This window comes from Rhinoraja longicauda, chromosome 16, assembly GCF_053455715.1.
Source record: "Rhinoraja longicauda isolate Sanriku21f chromosome 16, sRhiLon1.1, whole genome shotgun sequence".
Taxonomy (NCBI): domain Eukaryota; kingdom Metazoa; phylum Chordata; class Chondrichthyes; order Rajiformes; family Arhynchobatidae; genus Rhinoraja; species Rhinoraja longicauda.
Genome location: NC_135968.1, coordinates 21,694,683 through 21,713,767, shown reverse-complemented (window position 1 = coordinate 21,713,767; position 19,085 = coordinate 21,694,683). Strand labels below are relative to the sequence as shown.

The 19,085-nt window shown below is 45.3% G+C and overlaps 1 protein-coding gene across 1 annotated transcript in view; it reads right to left on the bottom strand.

The window, feature by feature from the left end:
• The window catches only part of LOC144600829 (VPS10 domain-containing receptor SorCS1-like), a 410,789-nt gene that overhangs the window by 84,251 nt on the left and 307,453 nt on the right, over nt 1-19,085 (bottom strand). The window contains 1 exon segment of the mRNA XM_078412718.1: nt 17,167-17,300. Coding sequence (XP_078268844.1) covers nt 17,167-17,300 — 134 coding nt within the window.

Here is a 19,085-nt window from a genome sequence, read left to right as displayed (position 1 = left end):
TTTGTACGTTCTCCCTGTGACTGCGTGGGTTTTCTCCGGGTGCTCCTGTTTCCTCCCACATGCCAAAGACGTACAGGTTTGCAGGTTAATTGGCTTTGGTAAAATTGTAAATTGTCCCTTGGTCTTAGGATAGTGTTAGTGTGCGGAGATCAATGGTCAGCGTGGACTCGGTGGGGCAAAGTGCCTTTTTCCGCACTGAAGCTTGAAACTAAACTAAACTAAACTAAACTATCCTGTAAATTGGCATAGGTACTTGATTTGGAAATGATTTAAGATTTGTCTGAATCTAATTTCTTCTGGATTATTTGCAGGATAGAACTTTTTAACACAGTAGAAGACCATTCGGCCCACTGCTTCCATGGTCAACAGTCATTATCCAATCTGCTTCAATTGCATTTCCAGAAAGTGTATTTCAGGCCATTCACTATTTATAACAGAATTATCTTCATCTCACTCCTAGATCTGGGAGCAATTCTTAGTTTGTGTCGTCTGGCTTACCAATGCAACCATTTCCACTTCCATCATCCTGATAAATCCCTACTTTTTACTGAGGCGTTTGAGATACAGCACGGAAACAGGCCCTTCGGCCTACCGAGCCTGCGCCAACGAGCGATCACCCTGAACACAAGCGCTATCCGACACTCTAGACAATTTACAATTTATTACCAAAGCCAATTAACCTACAAACCTTTAAGTTTTTGGAGTGTTGGAGGAAAACAGAACTCCTGGGGAAACCCCACATGGTCACAGGGAGAACATACAAACTCTGTACAGACAGCACCCGTAGTCAGGATCAAACCGGGTCTCTGGCGCTGTCAAGTAGCAATTCTACATCTACGCCACTGTGCCTCTTGTTAAATATTTCACTCGACATTGGAAACTTAGAGGTCCCACCAACGTCTAATATAACTGTAACATGGCCTCTGCTGTTTTTATCCTTCTAGTCATCAGAGACAGCAAAAACAGGAAGAGTATCAAAGAGGCAGTGAGTTCCTGCACAGTATTTTGCACACACTTCAGCCACGGTTTGCTGGCAGTAGAGGGATGAATGCTTAGGGCAGTGGAAGAGGTGCCACAGCCTCCTGGCCAACATTCCCCAAGACAGCGCCCATTCATCGAGTAAAGCTTCCAATGTTTACTGGGATACAGTGGTGCAGCAGTAGAGTTGCTGCCTTACAGCGCCAGAGACCCGGGTTTGATCCTGACTAGGGGTGCTCTCTGTGATGAGTTTGCACGTTCTCTCTGTGACTGCCTGGGTTTTCTCCAGCTGCTCGCCTGGGTTTTCTCCAGCTGCTCCAGGTTCCTCCCATGTCCCAAACCCACACAAAAAAACCCCCAGCAGATAATGGATCCAGAAGGCTCTGTCTCCCAACTCTGGGCTCTGTAAATTCACTTTGTACAGGTGCAAAGATATGCAGGTATGTAGATAGGGTGGTGAAGAAAGCTTTAAAGAAGGGCAGCACAGTGGCACAGCAGTAGAGCTGCTACCTTACAGTCAGAGTCCCGGGTATGATCCTGACTGTGGCTGCTGTCTGAGTTTGTGCTGAGTACTGAGTTTGTACGTTCTCTCTGCGATCTTTCTCCAGGTGCCCCGGTTATACTTAAAAATACCTAGACATTTCCATAGCTAATATTGGGAGCATTAATATAACCAGACGTTCTATCATAATGTACTTGTTTTTGGTTTGATCTATTCTTTTCACTGCAGCTCCACACCATTTGGATGAGTCAACATTGAGGAAGTGATTTAGCAGTTTTAAGACACTCAACCCTGCTATACTCAGGCTTAGGAAATTGGTTATTTTTTAAAATTATATTTCATAACAATCATAAGGGAATAAAAACACTCCAAACAGTAGCCTCCAGAAAAAATACAGAAGACCCCCAAGAGATTATAAACCCCTCGCAACATGCTGCAAGCAAATTGAATATTCATTTGCGACTATCACATCAACACTTTAAATAAACTTTCTTCTGTGCACCATCAACTACAGGTGATGCTCCCTGTTCCTCTCCTCCTGAAATCTTCTTGGGCTTATAGATGAATTCTAAGAACCTTACACTTCCACAGAGAAGAAAAATCGCAACATTCATCACGTAGCAAAATAATAGGCCATGAATAGACAATAGGTGCAGGAGGAGGCCATTCGGCCCTTCGAGCCAGCACCGCCATTCAATGTGATCATGGCTGATCATTCTCAATCAGTACCCCGTTCCTGCCTTCTCCCCATACCCCCTGACTCCGCTATCCTTAAGAGCTCTATCCAGCTCTCTCTTGAATGCATTCAGAGAATTGGCCTCCACTGCCTTCTGAGGCAGAGAATTCCACACATTCACAACTCTCTGACTGAAAAAGTTTTTCCTCATCTCAGTTCTAAATGGCCTACCCCTTATTCTTAAACTGTGGCCCCTTGTTCTGGACTCCCCCAACATTGGGAACATGTTTCCTGCCTCTAACGTGTCCAACCCCTTAATAATCTTATACGTTTCGATAAGATCTCCTCTCACGAATGAAACCTGACACTTTAGAGATACAGTGCGGAAACAGGCCCTTCGGCCCATCAAGTCTGCGCCAGCTAGCAATGTCCCACACTCGCACTATCCTACACACTAAAGACAATCTACAAGTTACAGAAGCCAATTAACCTACAAACCTGTACATCTTTGGAGTGTGCGAGGAAACCGGAGCACCCGGAGAAAATCCACGCGGTTCCAGGGAAAATGTGCAAACTCCATACAGACAGGACCTGTAGTCAGGATCGAACACAGGTCTCTGGCGCCGTGAGGCAGCCACTCTACCGCTGCGCCACCATGCCGCTCTGAGCCTTCACTAAACATCATATGCAGTCATTGAGTGAATTTGTAATTTTTTTAATTAAGATTCAGCATGGAAAGAGAGCTTTATCATATCATATACATACAGCCGGAAACAGGCCTTTTCGGCCCTCCAAGTCCGTGCCACCCAGTGATCCCCGTACATTAACACTATCCTACACCCACTAGGACAATTTTTACATTTACCCAGCCAATTAACCTACATACCTGTACGTCTTTTGGAGTGTGGGGAGGAACCGAAGATCTCGGAGTAAACCCACGCAGGTCACGGGGAGATTACCAGAATGGTTCCAGTGATGGGGGGGTTTCATCTACATGTAAGATTAGAAGCTGGGGTTGTCCTCTTTGGAGCAAAGAAGCCAGAAAGGAGATCTGATGGATGTGAAAGATTATACTGGATTTGGATATGATCAATTACGGGAAGCTATTATTTTTGTGAATGATTTAAGGATTAGGATCCAAGGGATTACAGAGATGAGCTCATGAAAATAGATGAAGGACGTGGGCTTGATTTATTGCTTCAAATACTTTATTTTGAAACACAAAGAACTGTTGCAATCAGGAACTCCATGCCTGTAAGGCTGGTGGAAACAAAGAAAGCCAAGGGTCTCAGTGTGAAGAGCTATGAGGAAAGAGCAGGAAGGGATTACTATGCAAGGGGAAGGCATGAACTCAATGGGCTGAATGTCCTCCTGTGCCATAACCATTTGAAGAGTTTGAGAATTCAATGATATCGCGGTTTTGTGATATTGTGATAATGTGTTCAGTTCTGCGCACCATGTTATAGGAAAGATGTTGTCAAGCTGGAAAGTGCGGAGAAGATTTACAAGAATGTTGCCAGGACTCAAGGGCCTAAGGTGTAGGGAGAGGTTGAGCAGGCTAGGACTCTATTCTTGGAGTACAAGAGGATGAGGGGTGATCTTATAGGGGTGTATAACATCATGAGAGGAATGGATTGGGTAGATGCACAGAGTCTCTTGCCCAGAGTTGTGGGGAATTGAGAACCAAGGTACATAGGTTTAAGGTGAGGGGGGAAAGATGTAATAGGAACCTGAGGGGTAATTTTCTCACGCAGAGTGGTGCTTGTATGAACACGCTGCCGGAGGAGGTGGTTGAGGCAAGTACTATCACAACATTTAAGAAACATTTAGACAGGCTCATAGATAGGACACGTTTAGAGGGATATGGGCCAAATGCAAGCAGGTCACTATAAGCATACAGGTACAGCAGGCAGTGAAGAAAGCTAATGGCGTGTTGGCCTTTATGACAAGGGGAGTTGAATATAGGAGCAAAGAGGTCCTTCTGCAGTTGTACAGGGCCCTAGTGAGATCACACCTGGAGTACTGTGTGCAGTTTTGGTCTCCAAATTTGAAGAAGGACATTCTTGCTATTGAGGGAGTGCAGCGTAGGTTCACTAGGTTAATTCCCGGAATGGTGGGACTGTCATATGTTGAAAGACTGGAGCGACTAGGCTTGTATACATTGGAATTTAGAAGGATGAGAGGGGATCTTATTGAAACATATAAGATTATTATGGGATTGGACACACTAGAGGCAGGAGGCATGTTCCCAATGTTGGGGGAGTCCAGAACCAGGGGCCTCAGTTTACGAATGAGGGGTAGGGTATTTAGAACGGTGATGAGGAAAAACGTTTTCACTCAGAGAGTTGTAAATCTGTGGAATTCTCTGCCTCAGAAGGCAGTGGAGGCCAATTCTCTTGATGCTTTCAAGAGAGAGCTAGATAGAGCTCTTAATGATAGCGGAGTCAGGGGGTATGGGGAGAGGGTAGGAACGGGGTACTGCCTTCAACCGCTGAAGGTCACCTCACCTTCTGTCTCCTTTCTCTGTTCGTTTATTTATTTACTTATTTATCTATTTATTCATTTCCCTATGCTCTCTAAATCTCTGTAAAGCGTCTTTGAGTATATGAAAAGCGCTATATAAATAAAATACATTATTATTATTATTATTATTATTGTGAATGATCAGCCATGATCACATTGAATGGCGGTGCTGGCTCAAAGGCCGAATGGCCTACTCCTGCACCTATTGTCTATTGTCTATAGGTGGGACCAGTGTAGATGGTACATGTTGGTCGGTGTGAGTAAGTTGGACCGAAGGACCTGTTTTCAAGCTGTAAGACTCTAGGACTATTTAATTGCAGAGTTCGACGCCAATGGACAGTCGTTATTACATATTTGTAGTTTTAACTGATACCAGTTCGGAAGAATTCACACTGCAAGTACCAACGAATTCGTTGTTTTTAAAGCGATTGTCTCAGAGTTTGCCAGGCCACCCAGGGGTATGTTTGGGTGAGCGCGGAGAAGTTTGATCCATCTGTTTGATCAAAGAATTTGAAGGGCAGATGTTGTTAGAATTAAAGTAACATGAATAAAAGATCCTTGTTTAGCATTGAAGTGTAGATGTTGCCATCAAAAAGCCGTGGGGAGGCAGAGTCTTCAACAAACAACTAAAGCAGGATTAAGGGAAGCACCTCGCAGTTTTAGCAGCTGGGAATTGGATAAATAGTAGTCAATCTCCACTTTAAGCAGATTGTTTTGTTTACCAAATACAATCAAATACTCACAGGGAATAACGCTGAGTTTCCCTCTGAAGACCATTGTCCTTTAAACCAGAGGTTGCACTAACTCACATTTGGTGATCCTCGGTGAATTATTAAGCCATCAATAATGTAGGTGGCCTCATTAGTTTCGCTGTATAAATAATATAAAGGTTTTTTTAAATTAATGCAGAGATGTGAATTTGTGACACTAGCTTTTAAAAGAAGCAAAGATCAAGTGTTGCGTGCTTGGTGTTCTTACGTTGTAAATATTTGATTCTACAGGAATGCAGGATAATTTCGTTGCGTGGTGAAAGAGTTCATAGTTCATCCAAATGAGAAATAAATTGAACGGTAATTTAGTTTAGTTTAGTTTAGTTTAGTTGAGGGCTGGAAACAGGCCCTTCGGCCCACCGAGTCCGCACCGACCAGTGATCCCTGCGCATTAATGCTATCCTACACACACAAGGGACAATTTACATTTACCAAGCCAATTAACCTACAAACCTATACGTCTTTGGAGTGTGGGAGGAAACTGGAGATCTCGGAGAAAACCCACGCAGGTCACGGGGAGAACGTACAAACTCCGTACAGACAGCACCCATAGTCGGGATTGAACCCGGGTCCCTGGCGCTGCAAGTGTGTAAGGCGCCACTGTGCCGCCCCAAATGTATGGTAATGTATGATAAAAAAGCACATTACCATGTTACGGGGATATATGGGGACACCGTCTAGTTTAGTTTAGTTTAGTTTAGAATATAGTGCAGAAACAGGCCCTTTGGCCCACCGAGTCCAGGCCGACCAGCGATTACCCTGAATACTAGCACATTCCTACACACTAGGGAGAATTTACAATTTTTACCAAAGCCAAATAACCTACAAACCTGTACTTCCTTGGAGCACCCAGAGAAAACCCATGCAGCCACAGGGAGAACGTACAAACTATATACGGACTGGATCAAACCCTGGATCTCTGGCGCTGTAAAGCCACAACTCTACCGCTGTGCCACAGGTCCACCCTACTCTGAAAGCACAATATTTCCTTTTGAACACCAACATCTGCTTTTCATCTGTAATAATGTATAATCTTGGATCCATCTTCTTGCACTCCTTTTTAATAAATCCCAGTTAATATCTGCAACTTCAATTAAGTTTGTCGACCTTACCATCTTAGACTTTGTTTTTAAGTAGATTCCAACTCTGGGAGATAAAGTGACAGTTGAAATAATGGGATGTGACATTTGGAGCAGCTTATTAAATATGGAATATATCCCCAGGAATGGGTTACACAGAAGATGTTATTAACTGTGAAAATGGTCTACGAACATCAAATAAACTCTTACCTCAAAGGCTGTTACTTTGTGCAAAATCAAAACAGCTGACAAATATCTGGCTCTGCATATTTTTTTTTCTCTGTTTGTTCTCTCTCCCGGGATGTGGATGTTACTGGCGAGGTCATTATTTAACGATGACCTCTAGTTTCCCTAAGGAGGAGGTGGAACCACAAAATTCCTTTGAGTGAAGGCTGTATTGCATGGACAGAGATGATTGATTTGTTCGGCCATTTCACGATGCAGCAAAGAGCTTGCTGCATTGTTGTGGACTTGGAATCTTGGTTTTGGGTTTGGAGATACAGGGTGGAAACAGGCCCTTCGGCCCACCGAGTCCACGCTGACCAGTGATCACCCCGTACACTAGTTCAATCCTACGCACTAGGGACAATTTATGATAAGCCAATCTAACTACAAACCTGCACGTCTTTGGAGTGTGGGAGGAAAGTGGAGCACTCAGAGGACACTCGCGCAGGTCACGGGGTGAAAGTACAAACTCCGTACAGACAGCACCCGTAGCCAGGAATGATCGCGGGTCTCTGGTGCTGTGAGGCAGCAACTCTACCGCTGTGCTATTGTGCCACCCTGTTCCTGCTCCTATTTTCATTTCTGCCCTTTGTCAGCCAAACTGTGATCTATGTCTACTGCTCCAGAGTAGAGATGCTCCTATTGTCTGCCAGTGAGAAAGTGTCCTGAGATGTGGAATAATTTTGCCCATAGCTTTGCAATTTGTCTCGTGACCGTTTCAACGGACATGAGGAAGGGTGCAAAGTCAGCCACTCTTCTTGACTAGGGGTGGACACAAGAAATCTGGAGTAACTCAGCGGGACAGGCACAATCTCTGGAGAGAAGGAATCAGTGACGTTTCGGGTTGAAAACATTCTCCAGTTCTCTCCAGTGATGCTACCTGTCCCCACTGAATTACTCCAGATTTTTTGTATCTATCTTCGGTTTAAACAGCATCTGCCGTTCATTCCTACACTCCTTGACTAGGGGGTCGATTAGCAAACATCTGACATTTCTGTTTAATACAATCGACTTTGATATGACACTTTTCCTGTGGCAGATGAAATAGCTCGGTTATGATTAATGTACACTAATGTGTCTGATCCTTCAAGGATGACTGAACCTTGAAGGCGTAATGGCAAACTGAAACAACCGGGGTGCTGTATGTAGCTTTGTGATTCCACTTTAGAGGGTGAATCTCAGAGTCAAAATATCATAGAGGCCCTTCAGCAAATCGAGCCAGTGCCCACCATCAATCTCCCATTTCATAGAAAACATAGAACATAGAAAAATAGATGCAGGAGTAGGCCATTCGGCCCTTCGAGCCTGCACCGCCATTCAATATGATCATGGCTGATCATCCAGCTCAGTACCTGTACCTGCCTTCTCTCCATACCCCCTGATCCCTTTAGCCACAAGGGCCACAACTAACTCCCTCTTAATATAGCCAATGAACTGGCCTCCTGTGGCAGAGAATTCCACAGACTCACCACTCTCTGTGTGAAGAAATGTTTTCTCATCTCGGTCCTAAAAGACTTCCCCCTTATCCTTAAGCTGTGACCCTGGTTCTGGACTTCCCCAACATCAGGACAATCTTCCCGCATCTAGCCTCTCCAACCCCTTAAGAATTTTATATGTTTCTATAAGATCCCCCCTCAGTCTTCTAAATTCCAGCGAGTATAAGCCTAGTCTATCCAGTCTTTCTTCATATGAAAGTCCTGCCATCCCAGCGATCAATCTGGTGAACCTTCTCTGTACTCCCTCTAAGGCTAGAATGTCTTTCCTCAGATTAGGAGACCAAAACTGTACACAATACTCCAGGTGCGGTCTCACCAAGGCCCTGTACAACTGCAGCAGAACCTCCCTGCTCCTGTACTCAAATCCTCTTGCTATGAATGCTAACATACCATTCGCTTTCTTCACTGCCTGCTGCCCCTGTACGCTTTGCTTTCAATGACTGGTTGCACCATGACACCCAGGTCACGTTGCATCTCCCCTTTTCCTAATTGGCCACCATTCAGGTAATACTCTACTTTCCTGTTCTTGCCGCCAAAGTAGATAACCTCACATTTATCCACATTATATTGCATCTGCCATGCCTTTGCCCACTCGCCTAATCTATCCAAGTCACTCTGCAGCCTCCTAGCATCCTCCTCGCAGCTAACACTGCCACCCAGCTTCGTGTCATCCGCAAACTTAGAGATGTTGATTCAATTCCCTCGTCCAAATCATTAATATATATTGTAAATAACTGGGGTCCCAGCACTGAGCCTTGCGGTACCCCACTAGTCACTGAAAGAGACCCATTTATCCCCATTCTTTGCTTCTGCCTGTCAACCAATTTTCTATCTATGTCAGTACCTTACCCCAATACCATGTGCTCCAATTTTGCCCACTAATCTCCTATGTGGGAGAAATCTCCTATCTCCTCAGGTGGCACGATCCATTCCTTTCTGCATATCTGCGAGCTTATTTAAAACCAATCTCCTATGTGGGACCTTGTCCGAAGGCCTTCTGAAAGTCCAGATATAACACATCGACTTGGTTCTCCCTTATCCACTCTACTAGTTACATCCTCGAAAAATTCTATAAGATTTGTCAGACATGATTTGCCTTTCATAAATCCATTGCTGACTTTGTCCGATGATTTCACCACTTTCTAAATGTGATGCTATCACATCTTTAATAACTGACTCTAGCATTTTCCCCACTACCGATGTTAGGCTAACTGGTCTATAATTCCCCGTTTTCTCTCTCCCTCCCTTTTTAAAAAGTGGGGTTACATTAGCTACCCTCCAGTCCTCAGGAACTACTCCAGAATCTAAAGAGTTTTGAAAATTATCACTAATGCATCCACTATTTCTGGGGCTACTTCCTTAAGCACTCTGGGATGCAGCCTATCTGGCCCTGGGGATTGATCTGCCTTAATCCATTTAATTTACCTAACAGGAGGGTTGGTCTGGGCTACGTCCACAATTCCCTGCAATCTCTTGCTTTTTTTTGATGGAGCTGTTCCCAAACCGTGCTGTGACACATGTGATAAATTGCTTTCTGCAGCGCATCTGTAAAAGTTGGTGAGGGTTGTTGGGGATATGCCAAACTTCCTGACGTGCAGGACGTAAACCGCAGATGCTGCTTCAAACCAAAGATAGACACAAAAAGCTGGTGTAACTTACCTGTCAGACAGCATCTCTGGAGAAAAGGAATCGGTGATGTTTCGGGTGAAGAAGGGTCTCGACCCAAAAAGTCACCTATTTCTTTTCTCCAGAGATGCTGTCTGACCCGCTGAGTTACTCCATCATTTTGTGCCGAACTTCCTTAGCATTCTAATTGTACCTCGTCACGTGTGGACAATAATAAACTAAACTAGAACTAAAACTATCAATCACCCATTTACAATCTTCACATAATCTTCCTAAAGCAATCATCATTGGTTCTTCTGCTGATTTGTGGGAATTGTACAAAAAGTGACACAGAATTCCCGTGAAACTTTTTGAGGTTGTGATGTTTATAGCGGGCAAATTATTTCTCTGTTTGGGAGGCAGAGTCTGCAGATTTAAACTAATTGGCAAAAGAAACACCAGGTAAATAACAATTATAGATTTTTTGTGGTGCATGGGTTGGATATCATTACAGCATTATCATGAATGAAAACAGATCATGGCCCGACTTACATATAATGACACTGAAAGTGACCGTTCTGCCATTATTAACATGCCAGCTCCCAGCCAGAGTATCAGTCTGAAGAAGAGTCTGGACCCGAAATGTCACCTGTCCATGTTCTCCCAGAGATGCTGCCTGACTTGTTGAGTTACACAGGCTCTTTGTGTCTTTTTTCTGTAAACCACACAGTGGCAAAGTGGTAGAGTTGCTGCCTTAGAGCGCAAGAGACCCGGTTTCGATCCTGACTACGGGTGCTGACACAACAGAGGTTCTCCCGTGACCTGCGTGGGTTTTCTCCGGGAGCTCTGGTTTCCTCCCACACTCCAAAGACAGGATTGTAGGCTGGTGTGGTAAAATTGTAAATTGTCCCTAGTGTGTAGGATAGTGTTAGTGTGCAGGGATTGCTGGGATAGTGCGGACCCGGTGGGCCAAAGTGCTGTATCTCTAAACTAAATTAACTCAACAGCATCCGCAGTTTTTTGTGTCTCCATTTCTCAATGCTACTCCCTCTCTCCTTATTTCCCTGCAATTTATTCTCTCTTATACGCCCCTTAACACTCCTTTTTGTTCTTTTGTCACCTACCTATAATTTCACACAACTTTATGCTTCTTTCTTTTCACTGTTACAATCAACTGACTGTAATTTGTCTCCAGCTGCAAGCATTACCGTGAGCGCTTTTACTGGACAGTGTGTACACACATAAATCATATCTTATCTAGTTATTCTTTCATGGTTGGGAATTTATTTTGCAATCCGTCAAACTGAAATAATGAGAATGGACAGCTATTTTGTTCTCGTTTTTCCTTGTTCTATAACACAGCTGTCAGTAGCTAAGACTGTACCTGGGCAGAGGAACTACTGCAGAGGAAGATGACAACATTTAGTTTAGTCTAGTTTAGAGATACAGCGTGGAAACAGGCCCTTCGGTCCACCAAGTCCAAGCTGACCAGCGATCCCTGCATATGGCGGCACGGTGGCGCAGCGGTAGAGTTGCTGCTTTACAGCGAATGCAGCGCCGGAGACTCAGGTTCGATCCTGACTACGGGCGCCGTCTGTATGGAGTTTGTACGTTCTCCCCGTGACCTGCGTGGGATTTCTCCGAGATCTTCGGTTTCCTCCCACACTCCAAAGACATACAGCTATGTAGGTTAATTGACTGGGTAAAGTAAAAATTGTCCCTAGTGTGTGTAGGATAGTGTTAATGTGCGGGGATCGCTGGGCGGCGCGGACCCCGGTGGGCTGAAGGGTCTGTTTCCGTGCTGTATCTCTAAATCTAAAAAAAAAATCTAAAATTAACACTATCCTACCTACATACACTAGGGACAATTTACATTATACAAAGCCAATTAACCTACAAACCTGAACATCTTTGGAGTGTGGGAAGGAACCGAAGAGGAATCTAGGTGGGACCCTTCCAGCCAGCCATCTGAGGAAATCCATTCTTGCCAAATGTTATCAGCTCTCTCCCACTGAGAGGAGTTTTCTCTTGATCCAAACTGCCTGGTGATTCCCTCTAGCACCTTCTCCTTTGATGAATCACTAACTGTACAGTCAGAATCACTACCCACTATAAACTAGAGGTTTGATGGGCTGTGACTCCACACAAATCCCAAGGCTGTTATAACGCCCAAATAGGTCAATCCATTTTTCTGATGGAATGAGACTCAGAGGCCGGGAGACAGGAGAACTGGAGCAAAATGCCTGCCTAGTATTCTGCCCTCACATGGATAATGCTTGGACTTGCAGAAAGTGCTGATTTATACGACTTTCAACAGAATCCACATATTTCCTCGCAGACATACAATCTTTCCTTTGCAAACCCGTGAGTACTAGCTCCTCTAATAATTCAGTGATGGTGATAAGAAGGAGGAGGCATGCGTGATGGTCGTGCTGTGTTTCCTTGGTTCACAGGTAGCTCTCTAACTGGAATTTATTTGGCAGTAATGCTGCAGTTAGTTCTTTAATAAGGAGCGTACAATGGTGAATGGAATTCACCCTGAATCATGATTTAGACATCACTGGACAGATTGATAATTTCTCCCTCTTTTCTGTGTCCGGAGAGTTCCCGGCACTGATGTGGTTAATGCGTGTCAGGATCTTTGTCACTGAAAGCCACTTCACTTTTCCTCGCATGGATCTCCAAGCATTAATCTCTGCGTCTGCCCACCGTGACTCAGTGGACACCACCTCTGCCTCTGGGGATTATGGGTTTCAGTCCCCACTACAGGAAGCTGCAGACATGTGTCAAGGCTGATATTCCAGTGTGAGGAAGGAACTGCAGATGCTGGTTTAAACCAGCAAGATAGACACAATATGCTGGAGTAACTCAGCGGGACAGGCGGCATCTCTGGAGAGAAGGAATGTGTGACGTTTCGGGTTGAGACCCTTCTTCAGACTAAGTAAGGGGAAAGAGAAACGAGAGTGATATTCCAGTCTAGTGCAAACTACAGTGAGCGAGGTTTCAACCTTCACAGGTAAATCCAAGGCTTGTAAAGTGGACATTAGAAGTCCATTCACTATTCACTAAAGAGAGAGGCAGAGGGCAGTCCAGAGATAACAGACACCTTGGAAACAGTTGTGTTTCCATGTTTGGGAGTGTGGCCTGGATAAATTGAAACCTACATTAGCGGTGAGCTGAATTCCCACACTGACCTCTTCCTGATGGACGAGGTTAATTTCTTTATTATCAGAAGTACTGGTCCAATTCAGTGCACCTGATGAGGGTCAAGCCCAGCTACTGTCACCAGTCAATTCCATTATCTCAAAGCTTAATCTTCCAAACTATGACGAATGGGGAAATGTGTCGCTAGGCTGCTTCTCGGCTATTAGTCCAGGTGGAAACATCACTACCCAAGAGTGCAACTGAGCTGCAAAACCCATGAAGGTCACAGAGTCGCAGATATTCAGAACACAAAATCAGACCACTTAACCCTTCACATTTGTGCTGGCAGAGGAATCATTGGGATTAATGCTACTTTTCAGCCCTAGTCCGCGGCCTTCAATGATTCAATGGTTTGATGATATTTTATTGTCACATATACCTATGTACAGTGAAGTGCTTTGTTTTTGCATAAACCCGGTAGAATCATGTAGCAAACCCCACCTACGCAGTACACAAGTGCCACCACGTTTTGGCACCAACAAGTTAAAAAGGTTTACGTGCACCTTGTGTCATCTTGTGGCTTGTGACACGTTTGGCTCTTGCACTGAACATTATTAATGTTAATCATATTATTCCCTTTATCATGTGTTTGTACATTGTGGATGGCTTGATTGTAATCATGTATTGTCTTTCCACTGAATGGTTAGCACTCAACAAAAGTTTTTCATTTTTTCGGTACAGGTGACAATAAATTGAACTCAAACACAAACTCACATGCTCTTTCAGGTATTTCTAAATTATGATAAGGATGTACCTCCAGCATCCTTTGGATCATGAGCTTCCACTCACTGGATGAATCTTTCTCCCTCTCTATCCCTCAAACCTTTCTAACTTAAAGCCTAAATGATCTTCACCAGTCCGGTAAACTTGGTCTTGGAGTCCCCATGAGAGGTCGGTGAAGATCCCCATTGCAAATCCATTTGGAATGGAGTCAAGTCTTGATATCAGTTGAGTACTTGGTAATCCAAGCAGTGGTTGGGGCAACTGATATTGAGGCACACGGCGGCAAACCAGATAAAGCTCATAGGAATGGACAGAATGGATGGAGATGGTGATGTGGTTAGATGAAGAAGAGGGAGCTGACTTGCATGTGGTATTAACAATGATATAGGTCCATTGGGTTAAATGGCCGATATGCATGTGATCTAATGCAATGTGTGAGTGTGCTTAAATGTATCTCAGCTGCATGGCAGTGGATAGGAGAGCTCTTCAGTGGGTCGTCTGCAGAGCGCAGAGGATCATTGGGATACAGCTACTAGCCCTGGAGGACATGCTGCCGTCGCAGCTGCGGCTTGCCTGCAGTCCGTCTGTCTTTTGTGTTTTTTGTTGTTTTTGTCTGAATTGTAGTTTTAATATGATGTAGTGTTGTATGTTATGTTTTGGGGGGGGGTGGGAGGGAACGGGAACTGTAAAATTCTCTCTCCCGAACGGAGACGCGACCTTTGTTTCTGTGTCGTGTCTCCGTTCCCGTTGCGGCCTACCACCGGCCATGCACCTGGGACCACCTGGGGCTCTGGTTCACAAAGCCCGCGGCCCGGACTCACCACCTGCGGCGCTGGCTGCCTGCGGATGCTGCGGGCGCAGCTGCGACTCGTCTCCGGAGGCTCCGGCGCGGGCCGCGTGGACGTCGGAAGCCCGCAGGCCCCTGGATGGGGGCCGATATCGGGAGCTCCGGCAGCGGCAGAGGCAGCGTGTTCGCCCGCCCCGAATCGCGGGGCTTGGGTCGGCCCGCCGCGGACCTTTCACCGTCCGGCGCGGCCTGAAATAGGCCGCGGGATTTTCACCGCCCAGTGGGGGCTTCAATATCGGGAGCCCCTACCGCCCCGACGTGGCAACTCCAACAGCCTGACCGCGGGACAAGACGGCAGGGAAGAGAAAAATACATTCTGGCCTTCCATCACAGTGAGGAGGGACTGGAGGAGACTCACTGTGATGGATGTTTCTTTTTGTTTGGTGTTAGTTGTGATTGTATGTGTTATTGCATTTTTATTGATTAATCTTATTGGTCTTATTGTTCAACTGCGGGTAATGTTTCATTTCACTACACATTTATGTGTATGTAACAAATAAACGACTATTGACTATTGAGTATGCTGCACGCTGCCTCAGGAAAGCCACCAGCATCTACAAGGACTCCACACACCCATGCCACCGTCTGTTTGAACTACTTCTGTCTGGCAGACAAGACAAGGCCTTCTACGCCCGCACCTCCAGACTAAGAAACAGCTTTAATTCTAGAGCTATAGCTGCTCTGAATCGGACCTGCAGAGTGCCCCCCATGATCTGTCTCTGTCCCCATGGTCATCTGGCACAGTTGACCCTGAATGAACCCATTTGCACTTTACCTTGTTTCTTTTATTTCTCCCTTCTTTTTGTTGTTTTTTGTTTTTGCCGTGTTTTATTTATTTTATCGCATCGATATGGAAGTGGCATTCTTAATCTCGTTGTACTTGTACAATGACAATAAAGATATATTGATTGACATTGATATTGATGTAAGGCAGCCCACAATATTCGGCTGCCATCATTAGATTTCCAGCTCAGTGGAACGGCAGAGAGGAGAATAGGCAGAAGCTCTGTGAAATCTCAGTGCGCGTGTTAACCACCATTTTTGTTTTACTTCAGATTGGATTTCTGTTCCTTGAGTCATAGAGTCATACAGCATGGAAACAGGTCCTTTGATCCAATATTCCCATGCTGACCAAGATGCCTCATCTTCGCTCGTCCAACTTGCCCGGGTTTGCCCCATATCCCTCTAAATTGTTCCTATCCCTCATAGAACTGTACAGTGCAAGGGCAGGCCCTTCGGCCCACAACGTCTGTATCTGTACACTGTAGACGGCTTAATTGTAATTATGTGTAGTCTTTTCGTTGACTGGATAGCATGCAACAAAAACCTTTCGCTGTACCTCGGTACACGTGACAATAATTAACCAAACTATACTAAACTAAGCTAAACCCACAACTGATGACAATAATTAAACCAAACCAAACTAAACTAAATTAAACCCACAAACCCAGTGTGGTATCTCTGCAACATCTTCCAAATCCATTGGCGGGATGAGCAATCCACCACCAGTGTCCTCTCCCAGAACATTAAGGCACTAATTACATTCAGTCAGCCCTAAAAGGTGGGCCACATCTTTGACACCAGACTCCTGAAAGGAATGTGTCGGAAGGAACTGTAGATGCTGGTTTAAATCGAAGATAGATACAAAATGCTGGAGTAACTCAGCGGGACAGGCAACATCTCTGGAGAGAAGGAATGGGTGACGTTTCGGGTCATCGAGATCAGTCCGAAGAAGGGTCTCGGCCCGAAACGTCACCCGTACCTTCTCTCCAGAGACGCTGCCTGTCCCGCTGAGTTACTCCAGCATTTTGTGTCTATCCTGAAAAGGAATCTTCACTCCAAACTCAGTGACAAAAGGTTACCAGAAGGACAGAGGAGGAAGAACTTCTCAAGGCACCCATAGAGAAATACAATATCTACATGTCATTATGGGCATCTTTTAGACTTTCGAGACACAGCGCGGAAATGGCCCTTTGGCCCACCGAGTCCGTGCTGACCAGCAATCACCCTGTACACGAGCACTATCCTACGCACAAGGGACACTTTACGATTTTACCAAAGCCAATTAACCTACATACCTGCACTGTCTTGGGAGTGTGGGAGGAAACCGGAGCACCCATGCAGTCACAGGGAGAACGTGCAGACTCCGTACAGACAGTGCCCGTAGTCAGAATCGGGTCTCTGGCGCGGTAAGGCAGCAGCTACACTGCTGTGCCACTGTGCTGCCACTGATCACTGGCCCTTGAGAAATCAAATGAGGTGAGGAAGGCAATGAAAGGCAATGAAAACATGGAGACATTTTGCTGGGAGCAGATGGAAGCCCGTGCAAATGGCTTTTGGGGCACATCACCTTCTAAATTGCTCAGCCACCTCATCAATCATCAGGTGGCCCACCTGTGGCAGAGTTTGTGGGTCCCTCATTGGGTTCATCACCTACCCAGGAGTCCACAGTTACTGTGGCGGATGCAGCTCATCCTCAGCCTCGAGACACTGCCTAACAAGGAGATATGTGTGAAATGTCAAGAAGGGGGCACTCACCACTCAAAGTCCTTGTCTGTGCAATTACACGGCACGTATGTCACCGCTTCTCTGTATTTCTTCCCCAAGATGCAGCGCGTTGCTGGGCGACGTCTCTTGTATATCCGCGTCTCCCCTATGATGCAAGGCTCTCCCTTCAAGGAAACCACACTAGTAAGAAATGACGACTCCGAATAATCAACAGTTATAGTCATAGAGCCATACAGTGTGGAAACAGGCCCACACCCATCAATGTGTCCCATCTACATTAGTCCCACCTGCCTGCGTTTGGCCCATATCCCTCTCAACCTGTCCTATCCATGTACCTCTCTAAATGTTTCTTAAATGTCGCAATAGTCCCTGCCTTAACTACCTCCTCTGGCAGCTCGTTCCGTACACCCATTACCCTTTGTATAAAATATTTTAATTCATTCCCCCCACACCTTAAACCTGTGTTCTCTGGTTCTAGAATCCCCTCTGGGAAGAGACTCTGTGCGTCTACCGGATTTATTCCTCTCATGATTTTCTACACCTCATGAGATCATATGAATGTTGTCAGTGACGCAACCACTTTGCGACCATTGATTACAAATTGCCAAGGCATGTTCTGAAAATGAAGGTCAGTGCAAAATGCTCACATAACTAAACATGACTAACCGAATGTTTGGATGGTCAATAGTAATTAAAACCATACAGATGTTGGTTGGTAAACAACACTATTAAGATGGCTGGTACGTAAGACTGAGTTTAATTTAGTTTAATTTAGAGATACAGCGTAGAAGCAGGCCCTTCCGTTCAACAAGTCCTCGCCAATCAGCTATCCGCGTATGTTAACACTATCCTACACACACCAGAGACAATTTTACAATATTACCAAAGCCAATTAACCTACAAACCGATACGTCTTTGGAATCTGGGAGAAAACCAGAGCACCCGGAGAAAACCCACGTGGTCACAGGGAGAACATCCATAGTCTCTGGCACTGTCATGCAGCAGCTCTACCACTGTGCCACTGTGTCCACAGAAGTTCATTTCATCATCTGCCCCCTTCCACTCTTGTCAACTTCCTGCAAGGCTCATCCTCAGTGGCAGGGAATGGAGTCGATTTTTTAATTTAGGGGCACTCTTTTAGTCTCCTGCCAATATATTATCCCTGGAGAAGATAAGACTGCAGCAGAAATGGTACAAGAAAATGCCGAGTTATTTCGGATAGTACGAGGTCATGCAGCAAAAAGGTCGTCTCTTGGATGAGGCGAAAGATCAGGCAAAATGTTTTTGCCCGTCGAGCCACTTAGTATGGAGAGGCTGAACATCAATATTTATTGGGAAGCGATAGAAACAGTAATAACACTAGTCTACTGCTCTAAGAGTGCAGTGCAGAAGTCCTAACAGTCTAATCCTCATTCTGTTCCACTGAATGTTTGGATGTCGCTCAGGCTAGTTAACGGTTGGTAATTGGAAAGGATAATAGGGTGAGAGATACCCGGGGGGATATTTGCAAAATGGAGTTCAGCTTAAACACAGGTGGAGAATACAGAATCAGTTGTTCAACGTCAATGCTCGGATACGGACAGCAAATCAGAACTAATTCACTCCATGCAGACTCTTCATTGGAACTGAGCATTCCACGAGTGTGATCGGAAATCAACATTCAGAACTAAACACAGAACTAGGGTGGCATATTGGCACAGCTGGTAGAGCTGCTGCCACACAGCACCAGAGACCCAGGTTCAATCCTGACCTTGGGTGCTGTCTGAGTTTGCACGTTCTTCCTGTGACCGCGTGGGTTTCCTCCCACACCCCAAAGACGTGCGGATTTGTATGTTAATTCGCCGCTGTAAAATTGCCTCCAGTGTGTAGTATGAGAAAGTGGAATAACATAGAACGAGTGAGAAGGGGTGATCGATGGTCGGCATTGACTCAGAGGGTCGAAGGGGTGA